This window comes from Zosterops lateralis, assembly GCF_965231275.1.
Source record: "Zosterops lateralis genome assembly, chromosome: 8".
NCBI lineage: Eukaryota > Metazoa > Chordata > Aves > Passeriformes > Zosteropidae > Zosterops > Zosterops lateralis.
Genome location: NC_139768.1, coordinates 8955416 through 8972616, shown reverse-complemented (window position 1 = coordinate 8972616; position 17201 = coordinate 8955416). Strand labels below are relative to the sequence as shown.

Sequence of the window (17201 nt, the reverse complement as noted above, 5' to 3'; positions counted from 1 at the left end):
GTTGAACCCACAGAACAAGAGCTCCAGAAAAATTTAGAAAAAGATGATGGGCTGGAGAGAATAAACATAAGCTCTGCAAGAAAAGTAAGGATCTGCCCAGCATCCTGCCTCCCTAATAGCAGGAAACAGGCTGGCCTGTGACAAAGTTTCGGTCACAGCACAGCTACAGCCCCCAAAGCTGGTCTAGTACTCAAGAGTACTTGAGAAGCCTAAAGGGAACTTATCCCACTCAACACCAGGGAAGGTAAAGCATTTGGCTATGACATTCACAGCAGATCCAGGAGCACATGCTGCTTCCAGGAAGCAAGGGAAGGATGCAACCAGGTACTCCAGTTCTCTTCTGAGATGGCAGGGAGTTAAGGACAGAAGCAGGCACAGGCTTGTCCTGGGGCACCTAGTGGGTCATACCTGCACGTAAGTATGCTAAGAGTAGAAGAGGTTTTATATGTGGGGTAGGGTGTTTTCTCATTAGGCAACAAGTAAAAGATGAAGAAATGGTCCACTTAAAAGGTATAGTTATTTAAAGAAAAAAAAAAAATATCACCCATCTTCAGCAAGGACTGTATTCTGCCACGGACCTATGTGCCAGACATTGCTGAGACCCTCAGCTCAGCCAGGACCCTCTGGGAACTACCAAAATCCAAATGACAAGCTGTCAATCCTGGCCCTCAAGTCAGGGGCAGATGCTGACACAGTGAGACTTGCAAACTGCCCTTGGTGGTTTCATCTCTTCCAAAATCAGGAGCAATCCCTAAAGGTGCTGGCTCAGGAACCTCTTCTCCCTGCCCAAGTAACAAGGGAGGCTGTAAATCTTGCCAAGAGGTGAGAGGATTCCAGGCTGCAGAAAGAGACCTTTTTTCCTTCTTCAGCTCAATACCACCAGAGAGAATCTCTGCTCTGTCCATGCCCAGAGAGGTACCCTGGTCATAGCTCCAGCCCTAGAGCTATGCTGGATACACCAGACACATCCTTGATTTTTAGTGTTATTGGGATATAATGAAGGCTAACTACCAGCAAAAAGGGCACAAGGGCTCTCTGTCCCTTGTTCAGCAACTAGTCATTGTTGCAGTCTCAGGTTGATAGCAAAGGGGAAGTCCCAGACCTAGACAAGGGCTAAATGCCCCAGTTGAAGAAAGGCTCAAAATCCACCTGCTCACCTCACTGGTTTACCTCTTACTAACATTGAACAAGAAAGCTGCTCCATGAGCTCTGCAGCAGGATCCTCCAGCCTGGGCAGCTGCTATGGCCAGTCCAGCACAGGCTCAGCCCAGTTCTCTGGCTATTGGAGCTCAGCTACTGCAGGCAGGTAGTCTTCAACAGAAACCTTCAAACACCTGGATATGGGAATGTGATTCTCTGGGAAGGTGAATTCACAACTTGTGCCTTGTCAGAGGTGCAAAATCCAGTAAATGACAAAAAGTAAGTGACAGATCCCACACTAGGCCTGAGAGGAGGGTAGACAGAACCATCTCTTTGTGATCTGGAAGTCCTAGTGGCTTCATCACATAAATACTCCAGAAATAACCTTGTCACTGCAAGGGGAAGGCTTGTAAAGAGAGAACAGACCCTGTTTTCATGACAAGTGCTTGGCAGAGCCATGCCAGCTGGCTGATTTACACAGAATAATGCCCCTAACACCACAATTAACACTGGCAGCCAGAGTAAGCGTTCAAAGGAACAATGGGGAAAGCCCACACCACAAATGTTTTAAGTTTCACCGCTGCAGCATGCGGGGCAGAGGAGAACCTGGGAAAGCAAGACAGTCACTGCATGCAGCAGCTTCCCCCCACCCTGCACACCTGTCCACCTTCAGCTGCTGAGAGCTTGCTGTCACAGCCACAGCAATGAATTGATGCTGAAAAGTGAGGCAGCAGAAAAGGAGCAGAGAGAGCACAGCCCTCTGAAACGCCCCTGAGAAACCTCCTCCTGGGCTGAAGTTTATCCCACGATTTTGCCCTGTTTAACATGTTTGACAGGGTGTGGCTTTGGTATTGATGGAAAATTACACCAATCAGCTTAAGTGAAATAACTGAACAGCTGCAGCTCTAATTTAACTCAGGTGCCTTTTATTGGGCTGAAGTACTTCTGACAGCTAGCAGTCTAGGTAAAGAACCCACAAAGAAAGGGCTAAGAACAGGCTTAAATGCAAGGACTGCCATTTACATCTCTCCCTCTCCCTCACTTTTTTGTATTACCTAGCTCCTGCCCAGGACCTGGAAGACCATATACATGGTACTGAATTATTTCCCCTCCTGTATTCTAGTCTCTATGCAGCTTTTGCCCACAGTAAGAAATGCTTTCACTGCAAACTTCTCAGGAGTTTACAAAGCAACAGAACTAATTGAAAACCAAAGGCAAAAGATAACTTCACCTGGATACTCTCAGCTCTTCCTGGAATAAGATATTGAAGTTTGCCTGTTCTGTTGGGTGTGATCCAGAAAAACCAGGACCATCTGCTACCATCACATTGATGACAGTCAGCCTAGCTGCAGCTGATTTATGAAACCTAAGACTCTGTGAAAGCAGCCAGGTATGCAGCTCCAAGAGCAACTTCATCACTGCAGGAGGATGTTGCACCACAAGCAGAGGCTGCCCAGGGGAATCCCTAGTAAAAACCTAGAGGATACAATACTGTACAAAGCAAACAAAGCATTGATTGATACAGGGAAGTTTAACCATCAGTCATATCCAGCCCAGTGTTTGGTGGGCTACTGCACTCTGATTTTGGTTTATCACAGACTCTGACTTAATCCGAGTCACCTGGGTAAATTACACTAACACTAAAACATCAATATTAGCACTATAATATACTAATACCACAGTACACCAATACTAGCATTAGTATTTTAGTATAGAAAACAATGATAAAGAAAAAAAAACCCTTCAGATATAAGCATCCCCTGGCAGTCTACAACCCTGAGGGTTTTTTAAAATATTGTTTGCACACATGCTGAATAGTGCACAGATGGTCTGCTCAAAACAACATACCTTTCTAGCATTTTTCCTTCTACATATTCATGGCAGCCCACTACAAGCACACAGAATGAAGGAAGTCAAGATCCCCAAAGGACCAAAGGGAATAATCACAGCAGTGATCAGGTCAGCATCAGAATGATGTATACTTTTCACCACGTTGGTGTTACTGCTGCCACAAAACACCAGAAGTGCTATGGCTCATCTGTTTTAGACAAAGATTAATGTAGTCCCCAAAGAGTTCATAACTTTTGGTACTTTGGATCATCTTCAACATCCTTCCTGTCTCATTAGAGTTACATGGAGGAAGTTCTACAGGTGAGGTAAGAATCTGTGGGCTAGCAGGAGGTTGCCAGATGATAGATCACTGCCAGGGAACTATGGTACTAAAGGAAATACTGATCCTAACAACTGAGAAAAGAAATAAAGGTCTGGACCTCAGCTTGTCTCAATATTTGAGACTTCACACATATTCAAGACCTTGAGCTGGGGGATGGTGTCAGACACCACACATCTGCTTCCCCACCTGGCCTCTCATCATATATTAAATCTGTCTAGGGAGTAAGTGAGATTTCCCCCATTCAATATCCACAGGCTTCATTCAGGTCTTCTGAAAGGAACAGAGATGGCTTGTGACACCAGGATGCTCTGCAATAACAAGTTCTTCCAGACAGCCTTTTCCTCTCGCTTACAACATGGTTGTAAGACAGAAACAGCTGATGTGAGACTGCCACTGGTGAGTGGTCTGAGGTCTGCAGTGTGGAAGCAAGTTAGAACATTATTTGTAATCTCTGGATGAAAGAGAACAGCTTGGGGCCATTTCCAAATAGTGATGTGAGCCATAGACCTCAAAGTGAGTGCACATGACAGGGCAGAGCATTAGTTGGTCTTCAGAAGAAATTGTGTGACACTCAAGTTAAATAAGTTCTTCAGACTACAGAGAAAACCGGGAAGATACAAGGGCACCAATCCTTAGAGAAGCAGTCAAGAGGAATGGGGAGGAAAAGAGTCTTCCCATTTTACTGCCTTGTCATTTCAGCTTCTTTCTGCAGAGAAGCACCACATTTAAAGAAAAGTTATTAAACACCCCAGAAGGTTGTGAAATCTTGTGTAGAAAGCTGTGGGGACTGATAAAGTCCTGACAGACAAGTCTGATCACATTTGACAGAGTTACAGGAGTACAGAAGCTGGGGGTGAGTCTTATCTTCAATGAAACAATTGACGCCCTCATGTAAAAGAAACCCACAACCAAACCAAAGAGTTTCTTGGCTCTGAGCACGCAAGAGGAATGAGACTTGGCTGAGCTGCCATAAACAGGGGTTGAAGAGGGTTGCATAGGAAGAGGAGGCAGAACAGGAGATGGAAGATACTCCTGAGATGTAATCTTCTAAAGGAAGATGAAGCAAGTTACACAAAAGCCGTGTGCCAAGGCTCTGGTCCTGCGCATTGAAGCAGATGCTGAACTCGCGCCCGACAGCACCTCTCTGGAGCGAGCCGGGCTGCACACACGCTCCGGGCAGAGCCGGGGCCAGGCTGACAGCTGGGAATTCAGACCGACTGCCTGTCCTGTCTCCCGGGCCGGGCAGCGCTCGGGGGCCGTCAGCCCAGCCCTACAGCGCTCACCTGGAGCGCGGCTGGCAGCTCCCACCCGCGGGCACCCCGAGACCCGCCCGCGCATCCCACCGGCCACGCCGCGGGGATAAAGGACCCTCCTGCACGGCAGCCGGGCAGAGCACGGAGCCGGGCAGAACACGGCAGCCGGCAGCAGGGCAGCACCGCCGCTGCGGAGCCGAGCAGCCTCCCCGGCGAGACGCGCCGAGGAGCGGCGGCCGCACCGAGCCGGCTCCTCCCGGGCCGCCCGCCCCCGCCGCGGTGCCGGCACCCACCTGCAGCGAGTCCCGGCCGAGCGCGGCCCGAGCGAGAGGCGCGGCGGTGCGGGAAGTGGGAGGGAAGAGAGGGAGGAAGGGAGGGATGCGGCCGCCACCCGCCCGCCTTCCCCTTTCAAGGCGGCAGGCGCAGGTGGGGCCATCCCGGCCCACGGGCCGCACCCCGGGCAGAGCCCAGCCCAGCCCGGGGCTGTGGCATGAAGGGGTGGGCACAGGGAGCGGCACCTGCTGCCCCGGCAGCTCCACAGGCAGGGAGGCGGCGTCCGTCGGCTGCAGCTTGTGCCTCCAGCCCGGCCAGGGCGTCTGATCGCCACCACGGCATCTCTGCAGTGAGCCCTGCCCGGACACCCCCAGGGCCAGGACCCCCTCGGGAGGAGGGCGATAGCAACACCATAGTCAGGACAGCAAAAGGGAAAACATGGTGCACAAGAGAATTGGGAGGTGAGGGATAGTGTTCCAGCGCACACCAGAGTGAGGTGTCCTGTTGGTCCAGTTCCAGCACTAACAGCTGTAACTGCATCACTGTTGCACAGGGAAAAAAGGCCTCTACGCCAGGACAGCAGTAGAGCAGAGATATAGGCTAAATATGTCTAGCAGCTGCAAAATCCTGTGAAAGGACCAGTCTTTCCCAGGAGTGTCAAACATGTCACTTTTGAGAGTCTCACAAAGCATTTCCCGTCCCAACACTCGTTGCATTTTCCAGTCAGGAGCTGATCTCCAGCGAGGCTAATGACATTCTTTGCATCCTCTGCTGAAATTTTAGACAGCATTACACCTCCTACAGCATCTCCTTCAAGGTGGAAGGGTTGGTTGGTTACAGAGCACAGAGCCCAATGCACATGGAGCATCATCCCACTCTCTCCAGAGCACCACAGTGCAAGGGGTGAAATTGAGCTTTTCAGCACTCAAGAGCTCCACAAGGCCCTACCTATCAGCCAGCTTCTTTTCCTTGCACACATAGAGGAAGAAATCTAAGAGGACACACAAATCAGTTATTTTAACTAGATCTATACAAAGTTTTTAATTTATGTCTGTTGTTTCTTCTTCCTATCTGCTGGTGCTTATATGGCCAACTGCCTTATAGCTGATTTGGCAGCAGTATTTGAGAAGACCTAATGAGATATTCTGAAGGGAAGGGGAGCCTTGAGCAGCCTCAGTTTTTAATATAAACTTCTAGCATCTTACCCAAATTTCTCAGTCACTCACCAGCCAGCTGCACAGGCCACCTTTCACTTCTGAAGGTCTGTTACATGCCCACAATCATGTAAGATGACAAGTAGTTGTAGACAGATGTAGAGAGAGTGCTGTTACCTCCAAGCACTGCTACCCTCCCTTTTCCCACCCACTATTCCATATCTTTAACTACCAGATCCACTCAGACTACAAAGGCAGCAATCTTTATTTTCTGACACATTAAATTCTCACATTTTATAGGCTTTTTTAAAAACATCAAAGCGTAAAAGTATTTTGAGGAGTTTCAAATGTAAGTTCCTGATAAATAGAAAAAAAAAGAGGGCAAATGACAAGAAAGATGACGTTCAAATCCCCACGCAGAAAATACTCTTCCCATCTTCCTTTGGCCTCTAACCTTTACTTTCTTGTAATAACCATGGTCTCCTGGGCCCCTCTGCACTGTAGCCTTGAATCCAGGCCCCAGTGATTGTGCAAGCCAGAGGGGAAGTCCTGAAAAATGCTCACTGGAAAAATTTGCCACTGGTGTACATGGGGGTGGTTCATCAAGTCTCATCCAACCCTCAATTAGGTGACACTGCTTTGCACACAAACACAGCTTCCTGTAACAAGGCTCTTCTCATTGGCACCCTTGGGGGAGGGAATGGAAACATGGAAATCAGGCCCTGCTCCACCTCTCAATGGCTGGCAGTTTCATCACATGGGGTAAGTATATCTCACAGCCCACTACTCCATTTCCCAAACATGCACAAGCACTATTCAACTCACACTGGCTTGTGGGCTCAGCCCCACTGCTCCTCAAACTAGTCAACTTAACCCACCTAACAGAGGGCAAAGTATTTGGGGGGATATTTTCTACCAGATGCAAGCTGCACCTAAATAAGGAAGCAGTTACACAACTGAGTGACTGCAAGCCCACTTCTCAGTACACCATTATACTGTCAGTTACTCATGAAATCTCAGTTTAGGCTGGAAGTTTCTCAACCTCTTTGTGGCTCCCTGTACTGAACATTCACTTGTAGCTGGTACTTCAAACATTACAGCACCAAGGTTCGTCTTAGTGCTAGGGCGAAAATGGGCATTTTACTTCTCAAAAGGGATTTAACAGATGGAAAACACCTCAAAGACAAGTGATCCAACTCAGAAAAGAAATTTAAGGCATTAATGATACATTCATTGACTCCTAACAAGCTGCTGCTCACACTGCTGGCAGTAAATGTAAGCTGGCACATTTTATGTTCAGACAGAACAAGGAGTAATGCCACACTGCAGCCAGAGCCTCTGAAACAAAAACACTGCTTATCCACCTCTGCCTTTTGCTTTGCCTCTTATCTCCTCAGTGTCCTTCTCCCTTCCCACTAAGTGAAACTTAACAACTCCCATGCAGTCAAGTTTTTGTACAACTTCACTCCCCAGCTACACTAATGAAGTGTTATCAAGAGTACTACAGACCTTGGTCTTTCTGACAATAGCCCCCACCTTGCAACTACAATCAGTACTGTTATTCAACTACCAAACCATACTTAGAGACTGCTTCTCCAGGTACTCTGGTTAGTGGCCTCCACAGGAGTGTAAGGAAGAGGAAAGTAGGTATTTATTGCAAGGTGAAACCACATAAACAAGAAAAGGAACCCTGTCACACTACAAGGGTAAACTTGAAATGTCAGGTGTGGTTGGGGATTACAGCCAGAGTGCTCAAATCAGTTATTGTTCTCACAGTAACTAGTCAGAAGCAAGTGACAATACTTGCCTTTCCAAAGGTATGAGAGTTATACTGGCTGAAAAAGAAATGGGAGGTTAAAATACAGGACAATTATTTCTCTTTCTTCTACTAGATGGGCAGGAAACCAAAAGTAAAAATCACCGCCAGCCTTTTAAAATAAGACTGTAGAAAATATGTCTTGGCGGTCACCCTAGTGGTGCCAACAACACCAGCTTAAGGATGGTTTCAAATTAGGAGACTAAAAATTAGAAATAAAACAGGGAAACATCCAACCATTCTCCTACATCTCTACACTGGAGCTGCCTGCCCCACAAGGGGCTAGGGGAGGTAGCATTCCAGGCAGGCTTGACATCCGTAATGTCCATATGCCCATCCAAGATGTTGTGGTGAGCAGATGGTTTATGAACTGCAATATTCTCAGTCACTTTCAAACTTGACGGAATTGACTTGGGTCGATATAGTGCCCCCACGGTAGCTGCCTCGTTTCTTCTTTGTTTTCTCATGACGGAAAGATTTGCCTTTAGTGTATTTCAGGATGTTGTTAGCTTTCTCACCCCAGTCACCAGCTGCTCCTTTCTGTGAGGGATGGAGGGGGAGAAAAAGAAATTCAAGTCAGTACCCAAGAGAGTGAAGGCAATGCAAACCCCAGTACACTCACACAGGCGCTGATACCACTCTCCCATGCGCCTCCTGGTGGAAGAAGTTCCCACCAAAACCACTCCCCAGAAGCACACACCGAGGCTGCTCTGCAGACATGAAGTGTACTGTGTACTTCCAGAGAGCAAATGTTTCCACTCTGGCACCACCTAGCCCTACCTTTGCTTCAAATGAGTTATCGGCCACACGGGCATCCACCTCAATCTCTTCTTCCCTTACGCGGCGGAATGGAGAGGAGGGCTGTTGAAAAAGAAAATGAGATGCAGAAACCACATACAAACAGTGTTCCTTTAGTAACAACCTCCTTACTTGCCCTAAAAATACAGAACTCTGCTCACATCACCTCAATCTTTTAGTGTTTCTCAGATTCATCATTTCCCTGCTACAGATCACGCAGCCTCAGGAGTGCTCCTGTGCAAGTATATCCAATTAGCTTTGGCCAGAATAATACTATGTTCTTATGTGCACTCCCCAGAGTTCTCTAGACAAGGTCAAAGTGCTTAAGGAGAGAGTAAAAATACAAATAATCCTGTGGGCTCACCCACCCAGAGAAAGACCCAAACCAGCCTACTTGTTCAGGAGGCAGAGATGCCTCCTCAGCCAGGTGCCACAGTCCACCCGCACTCACCCGTTTCACCTTGGGAACTGTGTGTGGTGTTTTGGCTTTGATCTTTGCTTTTTTACTGTGTGGCGTTTCCAGCTCCTGAACATCTTCCCTCTTATGTTTCTTGCCGATTGTACCTGTTAGATGTACAGCAGCAGAACTTTAAAGGCAGCACTGGGAAAAGTAATGGCTTCTGATCCCCAGAAAGCAAACCCAGTGTTGACACAGGTGTCAGAACTGGTGCCTGCACTACTTCACCCAGAAAACAGACTGATGTACCAGACACCAACAAATTCTCAGTCAGCAAGGACCTCTCCATCCTATCCTAATGGATAATATTTTATGCACTAGGGTAGCTCTATATGAATGATTTTGCATACTTGAGAGAGTTCTATTGGTCAAAATTTGCCAGATTTTGGATTCATATCATAAGCACTTGCACACACCACTAGTTGTTTTGCTCCTGGAGGGTTAAAGATTGAGAGTGTGCACCAGGGCATCAACTGTGGTGTCCCACTCCACACAGACAAGATCCTCCAGCAGTCTGCTTTGCTGTCACTAAATCTTGTGCATGCACAGATGGCAACTGGCAACAACTACACAGAAACATACTCCACATTACCACAAATTCCAATGCCAGCAGCTATGCAATATAGACAGAAAGATCCCACCAAATTCAAAACTAGCCCTTCCCTCTTACTACTGCACCAGATGGCACAATATAGTAACACACAAAGATTGGAATGAATATTGTTTCACAAAGTCTGTCATTCATGCTTAGCTCAGTAACTGCCTGACAGACCCACCTCCCACACTGTTGCTAATACCTCCATTGACTTTTCCAGTCTCTTCTTCAGAGCTACTTTCACTGCTACTACTGCTGCCACCAGCTGGCTTAGACTTCGTGTTGTTTGCAGCTGCTGCAGATGCTTTTGCTTTCTCTGTGGAGGCAGTGGCTTTAGAACCATTCTGCATCCCCTTCACTGCCTTTTTGGGCTTCCCATCCTCTTCACTGGAACTGTCTGATGAGCTGCTGCTACTACTGGAAGCAGCTGCCTTCTTCCCCACAGTTGCTTTTGCTGCCCCTGTAGATTTGGAGGCTTGTTTCCCTGCTGGCTTTTCTTCTTCACTGTCTGAGCTGTCAGAGTCAGATGTGTCTGCTTTGGGAGTTTTGGGAGCTGGAGTAGAAGGTTTGGACGGTGGTTTAGCCACTTTGCCAGTTGGTTTAGCTGGAGGGCCTTTCTTCTTCTTCTCATCCTCAGAACTGCTGGAGCTGCTGTCTGAATCAGAGCTACTTTGTGCTTTCTTTGTGGCAGCTGGTGACTTCTTTGCTGCAGGGGTTGCTGCTTTAGCTGTGGGCTTTACAGGAGCTGCCTTCTTGTCAGAACTATCAGAATCTAGAATGGAAAGAAAAAGATTAATCAAGACTAAGCCCCATTCCCTTAACACAAGGCTACCATTGAGGTCCAGTGTTGATATACAGTACACTTCTTCATCAGCTTGAAACAACATTGCAATGGGTATTCCTGTCCAACTGCACCCTCAGACCTTGCCTAGAAACAGAAAGGTCTGAACAAGAACATGGGAGTAGAAATTTTCCCCCTCTCCCACCCCAATACCTGAGCTGTCTGAGGAAGAACTGGAGTCTTTCTTTGCTTGTCCAGGCTTGACAACTACTTTTCCTGGTTTGGAAGCATTCTTTATCACAGGTTGTTTAGCAGGGAGCTTATTCCCTGCTTTCTTTTTATCATCTTCAGAGCTGGAATCTAAAAAAAAATCAAAAAAAAAGTTCCTCAAGTTAATAGGCTTCATGTGCAAGTTACTTTAGTGGTAACATGTATGTAATTTATGGGTAAGTGAAAAGCAAAATGGCTTGTGGTTCAAGCCTAAGCCACTAGATAACTGGCAAGCATCTGATGAACACGTGAATATTGAACATGCTATCAGGGGACAACATTAATTTTTCCATGTATCTTCTTTGTTGGGAGAAAGTGGAAACAGTTTATTCTTCACTAATGCATGCACAAGGAAATAAATATTTGGAGAATAATGTAGGAGAAGAGGTACTAAATAAAGAACTTTAGAGAAAGTACCAGCATCATAAAACTTGGGGAGAAGAAACATTGAAAAAAGAACCTATGTGGTAAAAAAACATACAAAAAATTAAGAGATAGAGTTGACAAAGCATACAAAGTGAGGCAGCAACAGCACAGTATCTTATTTTAGCTACTTCCTCTATCAGATGAGAGAGCAGCATTTTGAAAATGGAGACCCTTGAGTACAAATACACCTTTGTATTGTGTAACATGAATCTGGAATACTAAACCTGTTCTAATCCAGTATTTCTGAACACTTTAGTAACAGCAATCAAAAAAGTGACAATTTTGAGAGAAACTAGGTAACAAACCCAGAAAACACAGAACTGCTGAGACTCACTGGAGCATCACACAACCTAGAGCCAGGGCCTGCTGTCTGCAGACAGACTGGCAGCTGGCCCCAGTCCCTGCCATGGCACCAGGGGTGCTGAGATAGGCTGCAGGAGCATCGTGAACACAGAGGGAAATTGCAGCACACAGGAAACTTACATGGGAAATACCAAACCTCAAACCTAGTCAACAGGAGAGACAAAGTACACTGTTCCCATTTCTAGGGTCACTTTAGGAGACAGCAGGCACCTTCTAACTCTATTCTGAACTTCATATGGTGATTACATTTTTATTTCAGAAACTTCTCCAAACACAAAGGAATAAGAAACCCCAAGAATCTCAAAGACACAGATGCTCAAGAGGAGTTCAGCCATTCAACTTCTGTGAGAAACCTGATTCATAATTGCCTGCCCTTTCCATCCAGCAATATGGGGACTTCTTTGCACTTGCCCATGGTCTTGTCTTATGGTCACACTCCACCTTGAATAGTGGGCTGCTGCTTTTCAATTTCACATTTTGCCATCTGTGGAGACTCTGAAGCTTTTAAGCTCATACACTAAGGCTCCTAGATACACCACCATGAGCAACTTGGCCAGTAAAAATATTATCACAAAAGAATCAGAACTTGATTTCTTGAATTACCTGAGTCACTGTCAGAACTGGATTCAGCCTTCTTGCTAGTCACAGCTTTCTTCTGGGGGGCAGGGGTTGTTTTAGCTACTACTGCTTTGCCTGCAAAAGCAAGTTTAAAATTAATGGGCCACATCCACACCAAACCTTTGTCCCAAGATCCAAACCTTAGCAGATGTGAAAAAGCTCCATTCTCAGTACATCAGCCACTCAGCCAGTCCAAAGAAGCCATGCAAGAACTTGGCTTGCTCCCACTACACTACATCCCAATGACTTTTGAAATCAGGATGTGCAAATCCAACCTGACCACAGTTCAGATCCACAAGTTGTACACAGTGTTGTCTGGGATGACTTCAAATTAATCAGAGCTTCCAGCAGAGCAAATAACAACACAGAGCAAAGACAAATGGCTTTTTCAAGGAAGCCAAGACCTTGCAAAAACCTTGCTGGCCCAATGAAGTACTTCCCCTGCAGCCTCTCCTCCTCACAACGTACCTGCTTCTGCCTTTGAGGGCACCTGCTCTGCCTCATCACTACTGTCTGAGGAGTCACTGCTCTCAGCCTTTTTTGCAGGAGCCTTAGCAGGGCCCTTCTTTGCCTGTGTTCCCTGAGGAGGTGGTACAGCACTGTAGGGACCTATGAAGAGAAAGAAACACAGCATTCAGATGCCTATATGATAATGTGAGCAGCACAAGATGTTTGTTGTAGTTAGAATAAAGCACTTCTGCCATTCGCCTCCATTTACTCTCCTTCTGTAGCTACAATCCAACACTAGCTTGTAACTTGAAAGATTATACCCATCCCACTGCTATCTTGTTTCTACTCACTTTAACTCTCCTTTTGGGGCTCAGCTGACCCAACCATCTCTGCAGAAGTTTTCTCTGCACTTTTAGAAGAACAGGAGCTTGTCAGCAAACTTTTTCAGAAAAAAAAACCCCAAGTATGTAAATTTTTCATTATTTTCATTTACTGCTTTCTGAAATCCTCTGGTTAGAGTCACACTGACCTTGCCTGATTGTCCCTCTACTCAGACCAGCTCTCTACTGGAATCCTAAAGACATTACAGCACACTGAACAGAAGCCCATTTAGCCCATCAGCTGGACTGCAATTGAACAGCCCTGGGTACTTCACAAAAAAAACCAAAACCCTATGTGGTATTTTTTACACACCAGACTTTGGCTTTTGTTTTGCAGGTGGCTTTTCATCATCTGAGCTGTCAGATGAGTCCTCGCTACTGGAACTTTGCTTGGCACCTTTGGTTTTCCCTGGACATGCTTGAGTAGCTGCAGGTTTTGGCAGAGGTGATTTCTTAGGAACAGCCTGATCAAAAGAAATATGCATTAACAAAGGAAATTGCAGAAATCTTGTGGAGACAACTGGATGTGGATCTTGTTTAATTCCACACCTCACTTAAGAGCAAATTCTCAAGACAAAGGGAAGAAGATTAACAGAGATTCTGAAATGCAAATTTTAAGAAACACATGAGCATCATTATCTTTCTAGCTCCTCTGCTATTTTCTGCTCCATGAACCCCTAATGAGAAGCTACTCTGGACAAAAGGGCAGAGGACTGATGGAAATTTAGCAACTGCCACATGACTAAAAACAACTATGATTATTTTTGTGTTGCAAGAAACATTTTTAAATACTCAAAGTCACAGAGAGCTAAACATGAAAGAGTCAGGCCAATGTGACTTTATGTAATGGAGACACAACATGGTTATGACACAAGATGTTTTCCTGTAAAGGAAGGAGCAGAAGAAGTAGTATGGAGGTATTAGGAAGAAAGCAGTACATGGAGAGATGCTAGAACACATAATCCCACTGTATGAAGGAGAAACAGGTGTAAGAGTTATGTCAAGCACAGTATCTGTGTAGTCTGTGCCTGCAAGATGATAACACCCAGTCTTACTAGACTTCTACACTGTTTATGACATTTTTCACAGTGTAATTTACCTTTTTTGGTGCAGCCTTTTCCTCATCAGAATCTTCACTGCTGCTGCTGCTGCTACTGCTTGCTGCTTTTCCATTGACAACTTTGGTGGTTGCCTGGGCAGCTTTACCTCCTTTTGAGAGAAGTAAAAAAGGACATTGCAAAACATGTGGTAGATGAGGGATAATCACATTGAGCAGTGAGTACCTTAGAGAGGAAAGAACCACAAAAGTCTATAGAGCAGATTAAGGTAGTACTGCAAAACTTTATCCTACTTGCAACCTTAAAAGGTTGCTTTATCCTACTGCAACCTTAAAAAAGTTTTCTGGAAACTGTGTCTTCTAGCTCATGAGAAGTTCCAAAACTAAAGGCTTAGTAAAGATCTTCCCTACTTTTTGAGGGGAAGACAATGGTAAAAGCAAAACATAAATAGTTATTCAAACAATGTGGTGTTCAGGACCAGATGTTTTATTTGCATTCAGTTCTACACCTCTGTATCAAAACAGACTAGACCAGAGTGCAAATGGCAGTGAAAGCAGATTTTCAGATTGCTCTGTTAATACATATGTCTTTGCATGTAGGTACAGTCCCCAGCACTCCTGCCCTGCTTTTTTTATTTTGCACTTTATTCACAATACACAGTAACAGGTACCTGGTTTAGGTGTCGGTGGTTGCTGTTTAGGTTTTGGTGGTTGCTTCTTTGGTGCTTCTTCATCCGAGCTGCTTGAATCAGAACTGGAACTTTCTGCTTTCTTCTGAGGCTGAATTTTGGTTCCAGCTGGCTTCACCACAGGTTTTGCACCTTTCTAAACAACAGCAGGAAAATCTGATTAACCCTCAAAGTCATGAAAAGAAGACAAGGCTAATAAGATGGACACGTACAGAGTGTAGAAACAGCTCTCTTCCACAGAGGTTACCATTTAGATTTGGAAACACCACTCTGCTTAGTGGTCAGGGTTCTGAAAATCCTGGGATAACAGGATTTGCTCTAGAACATTTTGCTCTAGAAAACCTCCCAGAAATGCATTGGAAGCCTCCTTTGCACATCAGTCTTCACTTCTGCCTCCTCAAAATGGGGCAGCTCTGAGGCTGGCACTGTTCTCTTCCTTCCATACATCACACTAGCCTGAAGACTGAAAATACTGACTGGGCAACTCTAGCTGGTCTCCTCTAGTGTACAATGTTATCACTCTTCCTCCCCTGACATCATTCTTCCTTACCTCCACTTCAAGACCACAACTGCAGCAAGAAAAAGGAAAGAGAAGATTCTCTTTTTACATAAACACACACATACATATAAAGATTAAACTTATAGTAGCAACTGTAAGTAAATCTTCCTTTGGAAAGGAAGTAAGCCCTGGCAGTCTTGTCTCTGCAGCAGCCTGGGCACTTCATAGTTGAGGACAACTGAGCCAAATTTCACATGCAATTCTGTTGGTTGAATTTGCTATTATTCATCACTGTCAAATGCACATTAAAGATTCTGGAAAGAAAAGACAACCTTTGCTGGCTTTTTCTCCTCCTCTGAGTCTGAATCATCACTGGAGTCCTCACTGCTGCTCTCTGCCTTCTTGGCTGCAGGAACTGCCTTTGCTTTGGGCACAGCTGATGCTTTAGCTGCAAATAAAGGACAGCATACATTAATGACAAGTTAATTCATAATTTTCATGTACCTGTATTCTGCACTCAGGGTGGGTATCAGGGCAAAAGGATATATTAAGGTCATTAAACCACGACTGAAGTTCATAACAGTGAGTTTGTTTCTTGAGCAGTGTATGGCAGACTGCTCCAAAATGGGTAAGCAAAAACATAAAACCAATTCTAGACTTTATCTTTGTCACACACAAATGTAAGTGCAGACTTCTATCACCAAAAAGGACAACCCACAAAGAAAGAGCAACCCCCAAACTGAGCTAATATTAGCTGGGTCTGCACACTTTCCAGCTTAAAGAAACCTGCTGAACAAGTCCAGACTGGTGTTTGCAAAGAGAGCCACTGCAATGCCATCTTAAGGTTCCAGACACCTCAATGTGTTTTAGCCAAGTCCACTTCCTGGTTACTGATTGCTTTTCAATAATGTGGAGCAAAATAAATAGTTTTGTTTCATATTATATTTACATCTGTCCTTTTCAAATAAAAATCAGATCTAAGTTCAAGTTCAACTTTGGGATGGCTCAAGTTGAAGATGTATTTTCTTTCTGTGTCTCTCCCTCTCCTCATTTATTCCTTCCCTCGTGCAAATCAACTGCTAGACACACAGAGTCTTGTGTACACAATCTGTGTACAGTGATTAACTGTAAAGATACAAGAACTGTTTCAGATAAAAAGGAAAAATATTGCTCACCATATGTGAGGGATGTGTTTTATGATAGCACTAGTATCAACTTGAAAGAAAAAAGAGCAGCAACCTCACACAAGCAGGAGGTGAGTATGGATGCCTGGCATTTCTCTGGAATGGCTAAAACCTTCTATGCGACACAAACTCCGTTGTGCATAAATTATAACAAGATAAAGAGATCACCCTTAACTAAAATCAACATATCTTCCATATCATAGGCAAAAGACCTGCTAAACCCAAGACCAGTCAATACAAACCCAATCCCTGACAGCTGTTAAAGACCTCAAAAGCGCTACTGAAGTCGAGCTCTAAATGCACGTGAGAAGACGATGCCAAACACAACCCAAATCTGCACTAAGGCCGCCCACAAACCCACCTGGCTTCTTGGCCGGGGGTTTCTCATCCTCCTCGCTGGAACTGTCACTGCTGCTGGCGGACGGCTTCCTCTTGGCCTGGGCGCCGTTCGGGACCAGCTTTCTCTTCTTGGCCGCCGGAGACCTGCGGGCAGAAAGGCTGAGCGGGGGGCCGCGGGCCGGGCGGAGGGGCACCCGCACGCCGGGGGGACTTACTGCAGCCAGTAGGTGAAGATGTCCAGGAGGGAGGCCGCGTTCGGGTCCTGCTCCTTCTGAAAAGCGAGAGAGGCCGCGTCAGCCAGTGCCAGTCAGCCAGCTGGCCGGTCAATGAGCCCCCGCCCGCCCGCCCCGCTCCCCCCGGTCAGTCCCCGCTCACCGCCGCCGCCTCCTTGGCGAAGGCGCGGGCGGCGCCCTGGCAGCCGCTCTCCCGCAGGAAGGCGAGCACCAGCGGGAACAGGTCGCTGGGCACGGGGCGCCGCTCCGCCAT

At 46.0% G+C, this 17201-nt stretch overlaps 1 protein-coding gene across 2 annotated transcripts; it reads right to left on the bottom strand.

Moving 5' to 3' along the window:
• Nucleotides 1-6240: 6240 nt before the first annotated feature.
• NOLC1 (nucleolar and coiled-body phosphoprotein 1) lies at nucleotides 6241-17201 on the bottom strand (the record flags this gene model as incomplete). Of its 2 annotated transcripts, none has more annotated exons than XM_083866766.1 (14): nucleotides 6241-8349; nucleotides 8590-8670; nucleotides 9059-9171; nucleotides 9841-10431; nucleotides 10654-10800; nucleotides 12103-12192; nucleotides 12586-12726; nucleotides 13261-13411; nucleotides 14047-14156; nucleotides 14676-14829; nucleotides 15525-15640; nucleotides 16738-16859; nucleotides 16931-16986; nucleotides 17091-17201. In XM_083866766.1, 14 exons carry the CDS (start codon nucleotides 17199-17201, stop codon nucleotides 8191-8193), a joined length of 2142 nt encoding a protein of 713 aa, XP_083722892.1. In that variant the 3' UTR covers nucleotides 6241-8190. The 2 variants fall into 2 exon arrangements, with proteins under 2 accessions (XP_083722892.1, XP_083722893.1); XM_083866767.1 differs by having other exon boundaries at nucleotides 9862-10431.